The sequence below is a fragment of the Hyla sarda genome, chromosome 12, assembly GCF_029499605.1.
Source record: "Hyla sarda isolate aHylSar1 chromosome 12, aHylSar1.hap1, whole genome shotgun sequence".
NCBI lineage: Eukaryota > Metazoa > Chordata > Amphibia > Anura > Hylidae > Hyla > Hyla sarda.
The window spans coordinates 2,067,545-2,088,875 of NC_079200.1; the positions used below are offsets into that span (position 1 = coordinate 2,067,545).

The window sequence follows — 21,331 nt, forward strand, 5'->3', positions numbered from 1 at the left end:
TATAGAACCAGTGAGGTCAGCTAGGAGCCTCCCATAGGTCTGTAGAACCAGTAGGGTTAACCTGGAGCCTCCCATAGGTCTCTAGAATAAGTAGGGTCAGTCAGGAGCCTCCCATAGGTCTCTAGAACCAGTGAGGTCAGCTAGGAGCCTCCCATAGGTCTGTAGAACCAGTAGGGTTAACCAGGAGCCTCCCATAGGTCTCTAGAATCAGTAGGGTCAGCCAGGAGCCTCCAATAGGTCTCTAGAATCAGTAGGGTCAACCAGGAGCCTCCCATAGGTCTCTAGAACCAGTGGGGTCAGCTAGAAGCCTCCCATAGGTCTATAGAACCAGTGAGGTCAGCTAGGAGCCTCCCATAGGTCTGTAGAACCAGTAGGGTTAACCTGGAGCCTCCCATAGGTCTCTAGAATAAGTAGGGTCAGTCAGGAGCCTCCCATAGGTCTCTAGAACCAGTGAGGTCAGCTAGGAGCCTCCCATAGGTCTGTAGAACCAGTAGGGTTAACCAGGAGCCTCCCATAGGTCTCTAGAATCAGTAGGGTCAGCCAGGAGCCTCCAATAGGTCTCTAGAATCAGTAGGGTCAGCCAGGAGCCTCCCATAGGTCTCTAGAACCAGTGGGGTCAGGGGGAAGCCTCCCATAGGTCTCTAGAACCAGTGGGGTCAGCTAAAAGCCTCCCATAGGTCTCTAGAACCAGTGGGGTCAGCTAGGAGCCTCCCATAGGTCTCTAGAAATAGTGGGGTCAGCTAAAAGCCTCCCATGGGTCTCTAGAACCAGTGGGGTCAGGCAGAAGCCTCCCATAGGTCTCTAGAACCAGTGGGGTCAGCTAGGAGCCTCCCATAGGTCTCTAGAACCAGTGGGGTCAGCTAAAAGACTCCCATATGTCTCTAGAACCAGTGGGGTCAGGCGGAAGCCTCCCATATGTCTCTAGAACCAGTGGGGTCAGGCAGAAGCCTCCCATATGTCTCTAGAACCAGTGGGGTCAGGCGGAAGCATCCCATAGGTCTCTAGAACCAGTGGGGTCAGCTAGGAGCCTCCCATATGTCTCTAGAACCAGTGTGGTCAACCAGGAGCCTCCCATAGGTCTCTAGAACCAGTGGGGTCAGCTAGGAGCCTCCCATAGGTCTGTAGAACCAGTAGGGTTAACGAGGAGCCTCCCATAGGTCTCTAGAACATGTAGGGTCAGCCAAGAGCCTCCCATAGGTCTGTAGAACCAGTAGGGTTAGCCAGGAGCCTCCCATAGGTCTCTAGAACCAATAGGGTCAGCCAGGAGCATCTCTAGAACCAGTACGGTCAGCTAGGAGCCTCACATAGGTCTCTAGAATCAGTAGGGTCAGTCAGGAGCCTCCCATAGGTCTCTAGAACCAGTGGGGTCAGTCAGGAGCCTCCCATAGGTCTCTAGAACCAGTGGGGTCAGGGGGAAGCTTCCCATAGGTCTCTAGAGCCAGTAGGGTCAGCCAGGAGCCTCCCATAGGTCTCTATAACCAGTAGGGTGCGGCGGAAGCCTCCCATATGTCTCTAGAACCAGTGGGGTCAGGCGGAAGCCTCCCATAGGTCTCTAGAACCAGTGGGGTCAACCAGGAGCCTCCCATAGGTCTCTAGAACCAGTGGGGTCAACCAGGAGCCTCCCATAGGTCTCTAGAACCAGTGGGGTCAGCTAGAAGCCTCCCATAGGTCTATAGAACCAGTGAGGTCAGCTAGGAGCCTCCCATAGGTCTGTAGAACCAGTAGGGTTAACCTGGAGCCTCCCATAGGTCTCTAGAATAAGTAGGGTCAGTCAGGAGCCTCCCATAGGTCTCTAGAACCAGTGAGGTCAGCTAGGAGCCTCCCATAGGTCTCTAGAACCAGTAGGGTTAACCAGGAGCCTCCCATAGGTCTCTAGAATCAGTAGGGTCAGCCAGGAGCCTCCAATAGGTCTCTAGAATCAGTAGGGTCAGCCAGGAGCCTCCCATAGGTCTCTAGAACCAGTGGGGTCAGGGGGAAGCCTCCCATAGGTCTCTAGAACCAGTGGGGTCAGCTAAAAGCCTCCCATAGGTCTCTAGAACCAGTGGGGTCAGCTAGGAGCCTCCCATAGGTCTCTAGAAATAGTGGGGTCAGCTAAAAGCCTCCCATGGGTCTCTAGAACCAGTGGGGTCAGGCAGAAGCCTCCCATAGGTCTCTAGAACCAGTGGGGTCAGCTAGGAGCCTCCCATAGGTCTCTAGAACCAGTGGGGTCAGCTAAAAGACTCCCATATGTCTCTAGAACCAGTGGGGTCAGGCGGAAGCCTCCCATATGTCTCTAGAACCAGTGGGGTCAGGCAGAAGCCTCCCATATGTCTCTAGAACCAGTGGGGTCAGGCGGAAGCATCCCATAGGTCTCTAGAACCAGTGGGGTCAGCTAGGAGCCTCCCATAGGTCTCTAGAACCAGTGGGGTCAACCAGGAGCCTCCCATAGGTCTCTAGAACCAGTGGGGTCAGCTAGGAGCCTCCCATAGGTCTGTAGAACCAGTAGGGTTAACCAGGAGCCTCCCATAGGTCTCTAGAACCAATAGAGTCAGCCAGGAGCATCTCTAGAACCAGTACGGTCAGCTAGGAGCCTCCCATAGGTCTCTAGAACCAGTGGGGTCAGTCAGGAGCCTCCCATAGGTCTCTAGAACCAGTGGGGTCAGGGGGAAGCTTCCCATAGGTCTCTAGAACCAGTGGGGTCAGTCAGGAACCACCCATAGGTGTCTAGAAACAGTGGGGTCAGCAAGGAGGCTCCCATAGATCTCTAAACCAGTGGGATCAGGCAGTAGCCTCCCATAGGTCTCTAGAGCCAGTAGGGTCAGCCAGGAGCCTCCCATAGGTCTCTATAACCAGTAGGGTGCGGCGGAAGCCTCCCATATGTTTCTAGAACCAGTGGGGTCAGGCGGAAGCCTCCCATAGGTCTCTAGAACCAGTGGGGTCAACCAGGAGCCTCCCATAGGTCTCTAGAACCAGTGGGGTCAACCAGGAGCCTCCCATAGGTCTCTAGAACCAGTGAGGTCAGCTAGGAGCCTCCCATAGGTCTGTAGAACCAGTAGGGTTAACCATGAGCCTCCCATAGGTCTCTAGAATAAGTAGGGTCAGTCAGAAGCCTCCCAAAGGTCTCTAGAACCAGTGAGGTCAGCTAGGAGCCTCCCATAGGTCTGTAGAACCAGTAGGGTTAACCAGGAGCCTCCCATAGGTCTCTAGAATCAGTAGGGTCAGCCAGGAGCCTCCAATAGGTCTCTAGAATCAGTAGGGTCAGCCAGGAGCCTCCCATAGGTCTCTAGAACCAGTGGGGTCAGGGGGAAGCCTCCCATAGGTCTCTAGAACCAGTGGGGTCAGCTAAAAGCCTCCCATAGGTCTCTAGAACCAGTGGGGTCAGCTAAAAGCCTCCCATAGGTCTCTAGAACCAGTGGGGTCAGCTAGGAGCCTCCCATAGGTCTCTAGAACCAGTGGGGTCAGCTAAAAGCCTCCCATCGGTCTCTAGAACCAGTGGCGTCAGGCAGAAGCCTCCCATAGGTCTCTAGAACCAGTGGGGTCAGCTAGTAGCCTCCCATATGTCTCTAGAACCAGTGGGGTCAGCTAAAAGACTCCCATATGTCTCTAGAACCAGTGAGGTCAGGCGGAAGCCTCCCATAGGTCTCTAGACCCAGTGAGGTCAGCTTGGAGCCTCCCATAGGTCTCTAGAAACAGTAGGGTAAACGAGGAGCCTCCCATAGGTCTCTAGAACCAGTGGGGTCAGCTAAAAGACTCCCATATGTCTCTAGAACCAGTGAGGTCAGGCGGAAGCCTCCCATAGGTCTCTAGAACCAGTGGGGTCAGCTAGAAGCCTCCCATAGGTCTCTAGAATGAGTGAGGTCAGCTAGGAGCCTCCCATAGGTTTTTAGAACCAGTAGGGTTAACCAGGAGCCTCCCATAGGTCTCTAGAATCAGTAGGGTCAGCCAGGAGCCTCCCATAGGTCTCTTGAACCAGTGAGGTCAGCTAGGAGCCTCCCATAGGTCTGTAGAACCAGTAGGGTTAACCAGGAGCCTCCCATAGGTCTCTAGAACCAGTGGGGTCAGCTAAAAGACTCCCATATGTCTCTAGAACCAGTGAGGTCAGGCGGAAGCCTCCCATAGGTCTCTAGAACCAGTGGGGTCAGCTAGAAGCCTCCCATAGGTCTCTAGAATGAGTGAGGTCAGCTAGGAGCCTCCCATAGGTTTGTAGAACCAGTAGGGTTAACCAGGAGCCTCCCATAGGTCTCTAGAATCAGTAGGGTCAGCCAGGAGCCTCCCATAGGTCTCTTGAACCAGTGAGGTCAGCTAGGAGCCTCCCATAGGTCTGTAGAACCAGTAGGGTTAACCAGGAGCCTCCCATAGGTCTCTAGAACCAGTGGGGTCAGCTAAAAGACTCCCATATGTCTCTAGAACCAGTGAGGTCAGGCGGAAGCCTCCCATAGGTCTCTAGAACCAGTGGGGTCAGCTAGAAGCCTCCCATAGGTCTCTAGAATGAGTGAGGTCAGCTAGGAGCCTCCCATAGGTTTGTAGAACCAGTAGGGTCAGCCAGGAGCCTCCCATAGGTCTCTTGAACCAGTGAGGTCAGGCGGAAGCCTCCCATAGGTCTCTAGAACCAGTGGGGTCAGCTAGAAGCCTCCCATAGGTCTCTAGAATGAGTGAGGTCAGCTAGGAGCCTCCCATAGGTTTGTAGAACCAGTAGGGTTAACCAGGAGCCTCCCATAGGTCTCTAGAATCAGTAGGGTCAGCCAGGAGCCTCCCATAGGTCTCTTGAACCAGTGGGGTCAGTCAGGAGCCTCCCATAGGTCTCTAGAACCAGTGGGGTCAGAGGGAAGCCTTCCATAGGTCACTAGAACCAGTGGGGTCAGCCAGGAGCCTCCTATAGGTCTCTAGAACCAGTGGGGTCAGTCAGGAGCCTCCCATAGGCCTCTAGAAACAGTGGGGTCAGCAAGGAGGCTCCCATAGATCTCTAAACAGTGGGATCAGGCAGTAGCCTCCCATAGGTCTCTAGAACCAGTAGGGACAGCCAGGAGCCTCCCATAGGTCTCTAGAACCAGTGGGGTCAGCTAGGAGCCTCCCATAGGTCTCTAGAACCAGTGGGGTCAACCAGGAGCCTCCCATAGGTCTCTAGAACCAGTGGGGTCAGCTAGGAGCCTCCCATAGGTCTGTAGAACCAGTAGGGTTAACCAGGAGCCTCCCATAGGTCTCTAGAACCAGTAGGGTCAGCCAGGAGCCTCCCATATCTCTCTAGAACCAGTAGGGTCAGCTAGGAGCATCTCTACAACCAGTGGGGTCAGCTAGAAGCCTCCCATAGGTCTCTAGAACCAGTGAGGTCAGCTAGGAGCCTCCCATAGGTCTGTAAAACCAGTAGGGTTAACCAGGAGCCTCCCATAGGTTTCTAGAATCAGTAGAGTCAGCCAGGAGCCTCCCATAGGTCTCTAGAATCAGTAGGGTTAGCCAGGAGCCTCCCATAGGTCTCTAGAACTAGTGGGGTCAGTCAGGAGCCTCCCATAGGTCTCTAGAACCAGTGGGGTCAGGGGGAAGCTTCCCATAGGTCTCTAGAACCAGTGGGGTCAGTCAGGAGCCACCCATAGGTCTCTAGAAACAGTGGGGTCAGCAAGGAGGCTCCCATAGATCTCTAAACCAGTGGGATCAGGCAGTAGCCTCCCATAGGTCTCTAGAGCCAGTAGGGTCAGCCAGGAGCCTCCCATAGGTCTCTATAACCAGTAGGGTGCGGCGGAAGCCTCCCATATGTCTCTAGAACCAGTGGGGTCAGGCGGAAGCCTCCCATAGGTCTCTAGAACCAGTGGGGTCAACCAGGAGCCTCCCATAGGTCTCTAGAACCAGTGGGGTCAGCCAGGAGCCTTCCGTACGTCTGTGGAACCAGTAGGGTTAACCAGGAGCCTCCCATAGGTCTCTAGAATCAGTAGGGTCAGCCAGGAGCCTCCCATAGGTCTCTAGAACCAGTGGGGTCAGTCAGGAGCCTCCCATAGGTCTCTAGAACCAGTGGGGTCAGGCGGTAGCCTCTCATATGTCTCTAGAACCAGTGGGGTCAGGCGGAAGCCTCCCATATGTCTCTAGAACCAGTGGGGTAAGCTAGGAGCCTCCCATAAGTCTCTAGAACCAGTGGGGTCAACCAGGAGCCTCCCATAGGTCTCTAGAACCAGTGGGGTCAGCTAGAAGCCTCCCATAGGTCTATAGAACCAGTGAGGTCAGCTAGGAGCCTCCCATAGGTCTGTAGAACCAGTAGGGTTAACCAGGAGCCTCCCATAGGTCTCTCTAGAATCAGTAGGGTCAGGCAGGAGCCTCCCATAGGTCTCTAGAACCAGTGGGTCAGTCAGGAGCCTCCCATAGGTCTCTAGAACCAGTGAGGTCAGCTAGGAGCCTCCTATAGGTCTGTAGAACCAGTAGGGTTAACCAGGAGCCTCCCATAGGTCTCTAGAATCAGTAGGGTCAGCCAGGAGCCTCCCATAGCTCTCTAGAACCAGTAGGGTCAGCTAGGAGCATCTCTAGAACCAGTGGGGTCAGCTAGAAGCCTCCCATAGGTCTCTAGAACCAGTGAGGTCAGCTAGGAGCCTCCCATAGGTCTGTAAAACCAGTAGGGTTAACCAGGTGCCTCCCATAGGTCTCTAGAATCAGTAGGGTCAGCCAGGAGCCTCCCATAGGTCTCTAGAAACAGTGGGGTCAGGGGGAAGCTTCCCATAGGTCTCTAGAACCAGTGGGGTCAGTCAGGAGCCACCCATAGGTCTCTAGAACCAGTGGGGTCAGCAAGGAGGCTCCCATAGATCTCTAAACCAGTGGGATCAGGCAGTAGCCTCCCATAGGTCTCTAGAGCCAGTAGGGTCAGGTGGAAGCCTCCCATATGTCTCTAGAACCAGTGGGGTCAGGCGGAAGCCTCCCATAGGTCTCTAGAACCAGTGGGGTCAGCCAGGAGCCTCCGGTAGGTCTGTGGAACCAGTAGGGTTAACCAGGAGCCTCCCATAGGTCTCTAGAATCAGTAGGGTCAGCCAGGAGCCTCCCATAGGTCTCTAGAACCAGTGGGGTCAGTCAGGAGCCTCCCATAGGTCTCTAGAACCAGTGGGGTCAGGCGGTAGCCTCTCATATGTCTCTAGAACCAGTGGGGTCAGGCGGAAGCCTCCCATATGTCTCTAGAACCAGTGGGGTAAGCTAGGAGCCTCCCATAAGTCTCTAGAACCAGTGGGGTCAACCAGGAGCCTCCCATAGGTCTCTAGAACCAGTGGGGTCAGCTAGAAGCCTCCCATAGGTCTATAGAACCAGTGAGGTCAGCTAGGAGCCTCCCATAGGTCTGTAGAACCAGAAGGGTTAACCAGGAGCCTCCCATAGGTCTCTAGAATCAGTAGGGTCAGGCAGGAGCCTCCCATAGGTCTCTAGAACCAGTGGGTCAGTCAGGAGCCTCCCATAGGTCTCTAGAACCAGTGAGGTCAGCTAGGAGCCTCCTATAGGTCTGTAGAACCAGTAGGGTTAACCAGGAGCCTCCCATAGGTCTCTAGAATCAGTAGGGTCAGCCAGGAGCCTCCCATAGCTCTCTAGAACCAGTAGGGTCAGCTAGGAGCATCTCTAGAACCAGTGGGGTCAGCTACAAGCCTCCCATAGGTCTCTAGAACCAGTGAGGTCAGCTAGGAGCCTCCCATAGGTCTGTAAAACCAGTAGGGTTAACCAGGAGCCTCCCATAGGTCTCTAGAATCAGTAGGGTCAGCCAGGAGCCTCCCATAGGTCTCTAGAAACAGTGGGGTCAGGGGGAAGCTTCCCATAGGTCTCTAGAACCAGTGGGGTCAGTCAGGAGCCACCCATAGGTCTCTAGAACCAGTGGGGTCAGCAAGGAGGCTCCCATAGATCTCTAAACCAGTGGGATCAGGCAGTAGCCTCCCATAGGTCTCTAGAGCCAGTAGGGTCAGCCAGGAGCCTCCCATAGGTCTCTATAACCAGTAGGGTCAGGTGGAAGCCTCCCATATGTCTCTAGAACCAGTGGGGTCAGGCGGAAGCCTCCCATAGGTCTCTAGAACCAGTGGGGTCAACCAGGAGCCTCCCATAGGTCTCTAGAACCAGTGGGGTCAGCTAGGAGCCTCCGGTAGGTCTGTGGAACCAGTGGGGTCAGTCAGGAGCCTCCCATAGGTCTCTAGAACCAGTGGGGTCAGGCGGTAGCCTCCCATATGTCTCTAGAACCAGTGGGGTCAGGCGGAAGCCTCCCATATGTCTCTAGAACCAGTGGGGTAAGCTAGGAGCCTCCCATAGGTCTCTAGAACCAATAGGGTCAACCAGGAGCCTCCCATAGGTCTCTAGAACCAGTGGGGTCAGCTAGAAGCCTCCCATAGGTCTATAGAACCAGTGAGGTCAGCTAGGAGCCTCCCATAGGTCTGTAGAACCAGTAGGGTTAACCAGGAGCCTCCCATAGGTCTCTCTAGAATCAGTAGGGTCAGGCAGGAGCCTCCCATAGGTCTCTAGAACCAGTGGGTCAGTCAGGAGCCTCCCATAGGTCTCTAGAACCAGTGAGGTCAGCTAGGAGCCTCCTTTAGGTCTGTAGAACCAGTAGGGTTAACCAGGAGCCTCCCATAGGTCTCTAGAATCAGTAGGGTCAGCCAGGAGCCTTCAATAGGTCTCTAGAATCAGTAGGGTCAGCCAGGAGCCTCCCATAGGTCTCTAGAACCAGTGGGGTCAGGGGGAAGCCTTCCATAGGTCACTAGAACCAGTGGGGTCAGCCAGGAGCCTCCCATAGGTCTCTAGAACCAGTGGGGTCAGTCAGGAGCCTCCCATAGGTCTGTAGAACCAGTAGGGTAGGGTCAGCCAGGAGCGTCTCTAGAACCAGTGGGGTCAGGCAGGAGCATCTCTAGAACCAGTGGGGTCAGGCAGAAGCCTCCCATATGTCTCTAGTACCAGTGGGGTCAGGCGGAAGCCTCCCATAGGTCACTAGAACCAGTGGGTCAGTCAGGAGCCCTCCATAGGTCTCTAGAATCAGTAGGGTAAGGCAGAAGCCTCCCATAGGTCTCTAGAACCAGTGGGGTCAGTCTGGAGCCTCCCATAGATCAGATAATTGGCGCATCCCTTCCACCATATCATCAGTTCTATTAAAGGCTTTTTCTTCAGAACTTTCTATTTATGTCTTTTCAGGTTTTTCGGTGGACGGGGAACAATAACTTTTTTATTAGAGGGGACAACCAGTCATTGACATTCGGAGGAAGTAAATGGTACGTCCCGAAGTTCTTATTGTTGTGGTTGTGTTTTTCATGTCACCTGACCTCGTTCTCTCTTCACAGCGGTAACTCTGGTCTGTGGTTGGACGAGGATCTGTACAATGGCAGTAGTCAGTGGTGCGCCACCTTCAATAACCACGTCCTGTCCAGCCACAAGCACTTCCGCGTCCACAGCCTCGAGGTTTGGGCGTTCACTTGAGCTTCTGGAGAGACTGTTCATTTCTTCTGAGATGCAGTATCGAGGTGACGGCCGGGAGCAAATGATTCCTTATCGGACAATGATTACGCCCCTTGGTCTCCGGGTGGTCGGCAGAGATTGTCTGTGAACAATAGTCTGATGAACATAGGATGCCCATTAAATATGAAGGTCATGAGTGCTGGCCGCATCTAAGGCCGGGGTCACACTGCAGTCAGGCAATCTGAGGTATATGTTGGCATAGAGGCAATGGCCAATGTACACCACAGCGCACTCCCTTGGTCAGCTGTATACCTTGCTCAGAGCTAAAGTGTCAAGAAGGCTGTACTGAGCTGAAGCATGCAAGCCTGCTCCCTCCCCCACCCCTCTCTGCCTGAAAGGGGCACTCCACTGGAAAAAAAAAAAAATGTAATCAACTGGTGCCAGAAAGTTAAACAGATTTGTACATTAAAAGTGCAATGTGTCAGCTCACTACAATCCTCCGCACGACAAGGAGCCTCCAATAATAGAAGTAGAAAAACAAATGCCAGCATTAAAAATGGCTCCTCCTTTATTTCATCCAAGTTAAAACCACAACATGGAAGAACGGTCTCAGAAACATCAACAGCAACGTAAAACCTCAGGAAACGCTCTGCATGACGCGTTTCAGGTCATGTGACCTTTCTCCAGATGCATAATAAGTAGTGGAGAGGTGGGAGTTTATATGTGGATAAACGCAACAGGTGCTTAAAGGGTCACTCCGCCGCTCAGAGTTTGGAAGAAATGTTCCGAACGCTTAGAATTAGTGACGGGAGCTTGTGACGGCATAGCCCCGCCCCCTCAATGCAAGTCTATGGGAGGTGGCGTGTCTGCTGAGTACCCCTTTACTTGGATGAAATAAAGGAGAAGTCATTTTTACCGCTGGCATCTGTTTTTCTACTTCTAGATTTGTAAATTAGTTCTCTTTAAAAATCTTAATCCTTCTAGTACTTATCAGCTGCTGTATGCTCTACAGGAAACTCTTTTTTCTTTTTGGATTTCTTTTCAGTCTGACCACAGTGCTCTCTGCGGACACCTCTGTCCATGTCAGGAACTGTCCAGAGCAGGATAGGTTTTCTATGGGAATTTTCTCCTACTCTGGACAGTTCCTGACATGGACAGAGGTGTCAGCAGAGAGCACTGTGGTCAGACTGGAAAGAACTAAACAGCTTCCTGATAAGTACTGGAAGGATTAAGATGTTTACATAGAAGTAATTTACAAATCTGTTTAACTTTCTGGAACCAGTTGTTTTAAAGAAAAGTGTTTTTCCAGTGGAGTACCCCTTTAAGTGATTCATGAACAAGGCTTAATATCCAGCACCACAAAGCCTAAGCCCAATCACACGGCAGCAGGATATCTTTTAGCCCGAGATTACAGCAATCAGGATACGGACCTCCCAGGAGTCCTATGCAAGACTATGTGGCTCGCCGTATCCTGGTCGATGGCGTCTCGGGGCAAATCTCAGGCTATAAAGTTACCAGGAGATTTATCTACCACCGGAGCGTGACCAGAGTTACATTTTATACAGTCAAGGCAGAGAGGGGTGGAGGAGGGAGAAGGCTTGCATGCTGCAGCTTAGTTCAGCCTCTTAGACTCTTCAGGTGTCTTGATCTACAGCTGACTGATTCCCTTTAAGGGACCAAACTTATTCTACTCGGTGACTTACATACTCCATTTGTCAGGTGATTTGTCAGGTGATTCATCAGGTGATTTGTCAGGTGACTTTCATTCTGTGCCGCAGACCTGACTACAAAATAAAAGGATTTATTTAGGAAATGGACGAAGTGTAATCTGCTACCGTAGTAGACGACTATTTATTGGTTCATGTACCTTAGCGGGCCGGTGCGGTCTGTGTCAGCACACCTCCCAGGTACTGCCTGAACGTAGTGTGAACTCAGCCTTAACTTATTTCCTACTGTTTTCGAAACCAGATTATCAAATAAAAAATAAAATTCTTTGGTTGTTGTTTATTTATTTATTTGGGGGGGGGGGGGGATGCCCATATTGTGCACACTCACCTATACTAGTCCTACAGCGCCAGTCCTGTGACAACTGGCTTCCTGTGAAATCACATCCCTCCTGGACCCCTCCCCTTCAGCTCTATCTGTATACTGCTGATATCTCTATGGGATCAGTATATATAGTAGTTATACCCCTCCCCTCCAGCTCTATCTGTATACTGCTGCTATCTCTATGGGATCAGTATATATAGTAGTTATACCCCTCCCCTTCAGCTCTATCTGTATACTGCTGCTATCTCTATGGGATCAGTATATATAGTAGTTATACCCCTCCCCTTCAGCTCTATCTGTATACTGCTGCTATCTCTATGGGATCAGGATATATAGTAGTTATACCCCTCCCCTTCAGCTCTATCTGTATACTGCTGCTATCTCTCTGGGATCAGTATATATAGTAGTTATACCCCTCCCCTTCAGCTCTATCTGTATACTGCTGCTATCTCTATGGGATCAGGATATATAGTAGTTATACCCCTCCCCTTCAGCTCTATCTGTATACTCGGGTAGAAAACAGACATGGCCGCACATCTACAATCTTGTATAATGATCTGATCGCTTCTCATCATAATATCAAAAACTAACAGGTTGTTATTATACATTTTTGATCAAAAAGTACAAGCCCACTCGCCACATCAAGGCCACCTATTCAGAGTGGGTCCCTAATGTCCCCAGCATAAAATGGCGCAGCACCAGGCGGCGACCACCACCGCCTATCTGTATACTGCTGCTATCTGCATGGGATCAGTATATATAGTAGTTATACACCTCCCCTCAGCTCTATCTGTATACTGCTGCTATCTCTATGAGATCAGGATATATAGTAATTATACCCCTCCCCTCAGCTCTATCTGTATACTGCCGCTATCTCTATGGGATCAGGATATATAGTAGTTATACACCTCCCCTCAGCTCTATCTGTATACTGCTGCTATCTCTATGAGATCAGGATATATAGTAATTATACCCCTCCCCTCAGCTCTATCTGTATACTGCCGCTATCTCTATGGGATCAGGATATATAGTAGTTATACACCTCCCCTCAGCTCTATCTGTATACTGCTGCTATCTCTATGGGATCAGGATATATAGTAGTTAAACCCTTTCCTCCAGCTCTATCTGTATACTGCTGCTATCTCTATGGCATCAGGATATATATAGTCGTTATACACCTCCCCTCCAGCACTATCTGTATACTGCTGCTATCTCTATGGGATCAGGATATATAGTTGTTATACACCACCCCCCAGCTCTATCTGTATACTGCCGCCATCTCTATGGGATCAGGATATATAGTAGTATTACTCCTCCCTCCAGCTCTATCTGTATACTGCTGCTATCTCTATGGCATCAGGATATATAGTAGTCTTACTCCTCCCCTCCAGCTCTATCTGTAAACTGCTGCTATCTCTATGGGATCAGGATATATAGTAGTATTACTCCTCCCTCCAGCTCTATCTGTATACTGCTGCTATCTCTATGGGATCAGGATATATAGTAGTATTACTCCTCCCCTCCAGCTCTATCTGTATACTGCTGCTATTTCTATGGGATCAGGCTATATGGTAGTTATACACATCCCCTCCAGCTCTATCTGTATACTGCTGCTATCTCTATGGGATCAGGATATATAGTAGTTATACCCCTCCCCTCCAGCTCTATCTGTATACTGCTGCTATCTCTATGGGATCAGGCTATATGGTAGTTATACACATCCCCTCCAGCTCTATCTGTATACTGCTGCTATCTCTATGAGATCAGGATATATAGTAGTTATCTCCAGCTCTATCTGTATACTGCTGCTATCTCTATGGGATCAGGATATATAGTAGTTAAACCCTTTCCTCCAGCTCTATCTGTATACTGCTGCTATCTCTATGGTATCAGGATATATAGTCGTTATACACCTCCCCTCCAGCACTATCTGTATACTGCTGCTATCTCTATGGGATCAGGATATATAGTCGTTATACACCTCCCCTCCAGCACTATCTGTATACTGCTGCTATCTCTATGGGATCAGGATATATAGTAGTATTACTCCTCCCCTCCAGCTCTATCTGTATACTGCTGCTATCTCTATGGGATCAGGATATATAGTTGTTATACACCTCCCCTCCAGCTCTATCTGTATACTGCTGCTATCTCTATGGGATCAGGATATATAGTAGTTATACACCTCCCCTCCAGCTCTATCTGTATACTGCTGCTATCTCTATGGGATCAGGATATATAGTAGTTATACACCTCCCCTCCAGCACTATCTGTATACTGCTGCTATCTCTATGGGATCAGGATATATAGTTGTTATACACCTCCCCTCCAGCTCTATCTGTATACTGCTGCTATCTCTATGGGATCAGGATATATAGTAGTTATACACCTCCCCTCCAGCTCTATCTGTATACTGCTGCTATCTCTGTGGGATCAGGATATATAGTTGTTATACACCACCCCTCCAGCTCTATCTGTATACTGCTGCTATCTCTATTGGATCAGGATATATAGTAGTTATACACCACCCCTCCAGCTCTATCTGTATACTGCTGCTATCTCTATGGGATCAGGATACATAGTAGTTATACACCACCCCTCCAGCTTTATCTGTATACTGCTGCTATCTCTATGGGATCAGGATATATAGTAGTATTACTCCTCCCCTCCAGCTCTATCTGTATACTGCTGCTATTTCTATGGGATCAGGCTATATGGTAGTTATACACCTCCCTTCCAGCTCTATCTGTATACTGCTGCTATCTCTATGAGATCAGGATATATAGTAGTTATCTCCAGCTCTATCTGTATACTGCTGCTATCTCTATGGGATCAGGATATATAGTAGTTAAACCCTTTCCTCCAGCTCTATCTGTATACTGCTGCTATCTCTATGGTATCAGGATATATAGTCGTTATACACCTCCCCTCCAGCACTATCTGTATACTGCTGCTATCTCTATGGGATCAGGATATATAGTCGTTATACACCTCCCCTCCAGCACTATCTGTATACTGCTGCTATCTCTATGGGATCAGGATATATAGTAGTATTACTCCTCCCCTCCAGCTCTATCTGTATACTGCTGCTATCTCTATGGGATCAGGATATATAGTTGTTATACACCTCCCCTCCAGCTCTATCTGTATACTGCTGCTATCTCTATGGGATCAGGATATATAGTAGTTATACACCTCCCCTCCAGCTCTATCTGTATACTGCTGCTATCTCTATGGGATCAGGATATATAGTAGTTATACACCTCCCCTCCAGCACTATCTGTATACTGCTGCTATCTCTATGGGATCAGGATATATAGTTGTTATACACCTCCCCTCCAGCTCTATCTGTATACTGCTGCTATCTCTATGGGATCAGGATATATAGTAGTTATACACCTCCCCTCCAGCTCTATCTGTATACTGCTGCTATCTCTGTGGGATCAGGATATATAGTTGTTATACACCACCCATCCAGCTCTATCTGTATACTGCTGCTATCTCTATTGGATCAGGATATATAGTAGTTATACACCACCCCTCCAGCTCTATCTGTATACTGCTGCTATCTCTATGGGATCAGGATACATAGTAGTTATACACCACCCCTCCAGCTCTATCTGTATACTGCTGCTATCTCTATGGGATCAGGATATATAGTAGTATTACTCCTCCCCTCCAGCTCTATCTGTATACTGCTGCTATTTCTATGGGATCAGGCTATATGGTAGTTATACACCTCCCTTCCAGCTCTATCTGTATACTGCTTCTGTCTCTATTGGATCAGTATATATAGTAGTTATAGGAAAATTGAAATGAATCCCGGCGCTCACTTTTCTTCGTATAACGCTGAATCTTTATTACACAAGACGCGTTTCGGCTACAAGTCTTTTTCAATTGCAAACAAATATACAAACGCCATAGTGACAGATCTGCATATTAGAGAGCTCAGAACCCTAGAATTACAGAATACATTCTCCGAATGAGGAGACCCGGATTGGGTCCTTAAGGAAACTAAAACTGAGAAAGAAAAGAAAACTGATCCACAAAAACGTATAAACCCTTTGTGAGATTATATCATCCCTGACAACATAAAACTGACAAAGTCGTTCAAGAACATTGGACATTACTCACAAAATCTTATCCCGCCATTACAGAATTCAGAACCACCTCTGATTTGGAACAAACGCCGTCCAAACCTCAGGGATAAATTACCGTAGGTGCAAAATCTAGAAAAAAAAGTTTCTGCACCCAACAGTGGTCTTCAACCTACAGACCTCCAGATGTAGCAAAACTACAACTCCCAGCATGCCCGGACAGCCAACGGCTGTCCGGGCATGCTGGGAGTTGTAGTTTTGCAACATCTGGAGGTCCGCAGGTTGAAGACCACTGGTATAGGAGGTAATACTCACCTGTCCCCGCCGCTCCGGACCCGTCACCGCTGCCCTGGATGTCGCTCCATCGCTGTTGCTGCGTCCCCGGGGTGTCCCAGACACTCCAGACGTCTTCTTCCCTGGGATCCTCGCTCTCCGTCATCACGTCACTACGCACGCTGCTCCTATTGGATGACGGGACGGCGTGAGTGACGACGTGATGACGACGAAGGAGAGCGCCGGCCGTGCAGGGGATCCCGGCACGGAGCAGACACTGAGTAGGCAGGTAAGGTCCCTCCCGGTGTCCTGTAAGCTGTTCGGGACGCCGCAATTTCACCGAACAACCCGACTGAACAGCCGGGTTAGTGTTACTTTCTCTTCAGACGTGGCGGTCAGCTTTGATCGCCGCGTCTGAAGGGTTAATACAGGGTATCACAGCGATCGGTCATGTCCTGTATTAGCCGCGGGTCCCGGCCATTGATGGCTGCAGTGACCGCCGCGATAGGTTTGTATTTGCCGTATAAGACGCGCCGACTTTACCCCCCCAGTTTGGGGGAAGAAAAAGTGCGTCTTATACGGCGAAAAATACGGTAATTAGAGCCGATGTGGGTTCAGTAGCCAAAATTTCTAAGCAGCAGTTCCTTAAAATACATAAATCAAGTACATACCCCTGTCTACAATGCGGTCAGTGCCGCAATATCATTAAAGGGGTACTCCAGGCCAAAACTTTTTTTTTATATATATATATAACAACTGGCTCTGGAAAGTTAAACAGATTTGTAAATTACTTCTATTAAAAAATCTTAATCCTTCCAATAGTTATTAGCTTCTGAAGTTGAGTTGTTGTTTTCTGTCTAACTGCTCTCTGATGACTCACGTCCCGGGAGCTGTCCAGTTCCTATGGGGATATTCTCCCATCATGCGCAGCTCCCGGGACGTGACATCATCATTGAGCAGTTAGACAGAAAACTTCAGAAGCTAATAACTATTGGAAGGATTAAGATTTTTTAATAGAAGTAATTTACAAATCTGTTTAACTTTCCGGAGCCAGTTGATATATATAAAATAAAGTTTTGGCCTGGAATACCCCTTTAATTGTGATCATATATTACATCCGCATACAGGAATAAAGATCCCAAAGGATTCTTCACCTACAAAACAAAAAACGTCATTTATCTCCTAAAATGTCCGTGCGGCCTCCTGTATGTTGGCGACACAGATCAACGTATTGGAGACCGGATGAATCGCCATAAATCTACCATCCGTTGTGCGAATTTATTTTTTCCCATTCCGTCACATTTTCACTCCCTTCATCACACGACAGTTCAGTCAAAATATCAGGTTATTGGAGAAATTCCCAGGAGAGGAGGCGACATCAAGAAACTTCTACATAAACGCGAGGTTTACTGGATCCACCGTCTGGATCCGCGAGGTTTACTGGATCCACCGTCTGGAGCCGCGAGGTTTACTGGATCCACCGTCTAGATCCGCGAGGTTTACTGGATCCACCGTCTGGAGCCGCGAGGTTTACTGGATCCACCGTCTGGAGCCGCGAGGTTTACTGGATCCACCGTCTGGAGCCGCGAGGTTTACTGGATCCACCGTCTGGAGCCGCGAGGTTTACTGGATCCACCGTCTGGAGCCGCGAGGTTTACTGGATCCACCGTCTGGAGCCGCGAGGTTTACTGGATCCACCGTCTGGAGCCGCGAGGTTTACTGGATCCACCGTCTGGAGCCGCGAGGTTTACTGGATCCACCGTCTGGAGCCGCGAGGTTTACTGGATCCACCGTCTGGAGCCGCGAGGTTTGAATAGGGACAAAAAAGGTAACAACAATGGGGGAGAGTTACCAAAACCTGTGCAGAGGAAGAGCGGTGCAGTTGCCTCTAAAGAAGCCTGTGGAAAATGAAAGAAGCGATCTGATTGGTTGCTATGGGCAACTGCACCACTCTTCCTCTGCTCAGGTTTTGATATATATTAAGTAAGGTTCTTTCTATCTGATGATCTTGTTATATATTATATATTATCTTCCCTGGATACAGAATCTATCTACGTCCTAACAGGAGCGGCTAAATGAAAGTGAAACCACGAGCACATGACTATTTGTTTATTTCCCTCCCCCGCAGATCACTATGGACACTGACCTGTCAATCATGACGTAATGGTGACAGAGTCAGCTGATTGATTACCGATACGGAGGTTACGTATAGAAGTTTGGTAAGTTTGGCATTTGTCTATATGTTTGCGATTGAAAAAGACTTGTAGCCGAAACGCGTCTTGTGTTATAAAGATTCAGCGTTATACGAAGAAAAGTGAGCGCCGGGATTCATTTCAATTTTCCTATCATTTTTTCCTCGTGCACCACGCGGGTCCATGTGCCGCCCTACATCCTGAACTATTACTATATAGTAGTTATACACCTCCCCTCCAGCTCTATCTGTATACTGCTGCTATCTCTATGGGATCAGGATATATAGTAGTTATACACCCCCCCTGCAGCTCTATCTGTATACTGCTGCTATCTCTATGGGATCAGGATATATAGTTGTTATACACCACCCCTCCAGCTCTATCTGTATACTGCTGCTATCTCTATGGGATCAGGATATATAGTTGTTATACACCCCCCCTCCAGCTCTATCTGTATACTGCTGCTATCTCTATGGGATCAGGATATATAGTTGTTATACACCTCCCCTCCAGCTCTATCTGTATACTGCTGCTATCCCTATATGATCAGGATATATAGTAGTTATACACCTCCCCTCCAGCTCTATCTTTATACTGCTGCTATCTCTATGGGATCAGGATGTATAGTAGTTATACACCTCCCCTCCAGCTCTATCTGTATACTGCTGCTATCTCTATGGGGTCAGGATATATAGTAGTTATACACCTCCCCTCCAACTCTATCTGTATACTGCTGCTATCTCTATGGGATCAGGATATATAGTAGTTATACACCTCCCCTCCAGCTCTATCTGTATACTGCTGCTATCTCTATGGGATCAGGATATATATAGTCGTTATACACCTCCCCTCCAGCACTATCTGTATACTGCTGCTATCTCTATGGGATCAGGATATATAGTAGTTATACACCTCCCCTCCAGCTCTATCTGTATACTGCTGCTATCTCTATGGGATCAGGATATATAGTAGTTATACACCTCCCCTTCAGCACTATCTGTATACTGCTGCTATCTCTATGGGATCAGGATATGTAGTAGTTATACACCTGCCCTCCATCTCTATCTGTATACTGCTGCTATCTCTATGGGATCAGGATATATAGTAGCTATACACCTCCCCTCCAGCTCTATCTGTATACTGCTGCTATCTCTATGGGATCAGGATATATAGTAGTTATACACCTCTCCTCCAGCTCTATCTGTATACTGCTGCTATCTCTATAGGATCAGGATATATAGTAGTTATACACCTCTCCTTCAGCTCTATCTGTATACTGCTGCTATCTCTATAGGATCAGGATATATAGTAGCTATACACCTTCCCTTCAGCTCTATCTGTATACTGCTGCTATCTCTATGGGATCAGGATATATAGTAGTTATACACCTCCCCTCCAGCTCTATCTGTATACTGCTGCTATCTCTATGGGATCAGGATATATAGTAGTTATACACCTCTCCTCCTGCTCTATCTGTATACTGCTGCTGCTATCTCTATAGGATCAGGATATATAGTAGTTATACACCTTCCCTTCAGCTCTATCTGTATACTGCTGCTATCTCTATGGGATCAGGATACATCGTAGTTATACACCTCTCATCCTGCTCTATCTGTATACTGCTGCTGCTGTCTTTATGGGATCAGTATATATTGTAGTTATACCCCTCCCCTCCAGCTCTATCTGTATACTGCTGCTATCTATGGGATCAGGATATATTGTAGTTATACCCCTCCCCTCCAGCTCTATCTGTATACTGCTGCTATCTATGGGATCAGGATATATAGTAGTTATACACCTCCCCTCCAGCTCTATCTGTATACTGCTGCTATCTATGGGATCAGGATATATCGTAGTTATAAACCTGATTTTCCTAAATCTTCATAAAACACTTTGATTGTGGTTACATTCCCTCATGACATTATCTCTCTAAAAACGCACTTTGATTTATAAATGCATCAAAACTGCACATAATGTGAACTGACCTCAGTCACTTAAAGAAAATCTGTCACCAGTGTCACCTTTACCTATCGGTACAGACAGGTAGTGCAGGTGACACTGATGACAACGGTACTTACCTTGTCCCGGTCCGTGCAGTCGTTCTCCGGTAATCTTCCGGACCCCGCTTGGGGCATGGGCGGAGCTTAGTGACATCACTGCTGCTGCTCTCTGTTGGGTCCCGTGGTTAGAGAACAGCAGCGGTGACATCACTAAGCTCCGCCCATGCCCCAAGCTGGGCCCTAGAGCTGAAGCTAACGGAGAAGATAACCGGAGAACGACTGCACGGACGGGGACCAGGTAAGTACCGTTGTCGTCAGTGTCACCTGCACTACCTGTCTGTACCGATAGGTTAGTGCAGGTGACTCAGGTGACAGATTTCCTTTTAGTGTCTAATCCATTCTTCTGGGTGACCTGCAGCACCAACAGCCTAATTAAATAAGGTGCAGTGATCAGACTCCACCCCCTCTGCAAAGCCAGAGGATTCATGGAACATGTAGGTAGCATTAGGAAACCATTTCAGTGATGGAATTGAAATCAGTATGGCTGGAAACTCCATGCCTGCCACATCAGCTAAAACAGGTAAGCACAAGACATGCACAAGAACCTCTACATTATTCTGAAATTATAGACTACACTGCACTATATAAGCAAAAACTAAAAATTCTATATAAGCAAAAACAAAAAATTCCCGGAGTTCTTCTTCACCCACAATACAGAGCAATCCTATTAATGTTCCTGGTGATCGGGGTCCCAGGTTTGGCTGAGGCTGGGGGCCTGGGGGCCACAAACTGTGTAATTCAGCGTTTCCCAACCAGGCCTCCAGCTGTAGCCTTTGCATGTTCAGGCCTGCTGGGAGTTGTAGTTTTGCTACAGCTGGAGGCACAATGGTTCGGAAACCTTGTTGTGTATATGAATTGGGTCTCATATTCTGATTTATCTGGCATCAAACTCCACCACATCCCAGATATATTGTCAGAGCGGCGATATAATATCTCACCACTAGAGGTCAGCACAATCCTCCGGCCGCTCTTCCTGTTCCCGGATCAGAGTGACAATATAACTTTCCACCACTAGAGGTCAGCACAATCCTCCGGCCGCTCTCCATGTTCCCGGATCAGAGTGACAATATAACTTTCCACCACTAGAGGTCAGCACAATCCTCCGGCCGCTCTTCCTGTTCCCGGTCACAGCGTGACAATATGATTTTTCACCACTAGAGGTCAGCACAATCCTCCGGCCGCTCTCCATGTTCTCGGCTCAGAGTGGCAATATAACTTTTTACCACTAGAGGTCAGCAGCGGGTTTTCTCCTCAGCCGCGGCGCTCGCTGATTGGCCGCTCTGCACCCTTCTCCTTCCTC

General features: G+C 49.0%; 1 protein-coding gene across 2 annotated transcripts in view; it reads left to right on the top strand.

Annotated features, from left to right (window-relative positions):
- Nucleotides 1–10,402, top strand: part of LOC130296645 (TLD domain-containing protein 2-like) — a 37,172-nt gene extending 26,770 nt beyond the window's left edge. Inside the window, exons 5-6 of one of the 2 annotated variants that reach the window (XM_056548398.1) lie at nt 9,100–9,176; nt 9,246–10,402. In XM_056548398.1, the coding sequence (XP_056404373.1) occupies nt 9,100–9,176; nt 9,246–9,381 (213 nt within the window). In that variant the 3' untranslated portion in view covers nt 9,382–10,402. Of the gene's footprint in view, nt 1–9,099 lie in introns of both variants that reach the window. The other variant, XM_056548397.1, reaches the window with a different exon arrangement.
- Nucleotides 10,403–21,331: the final 10,929 nt, after the last annotated feature.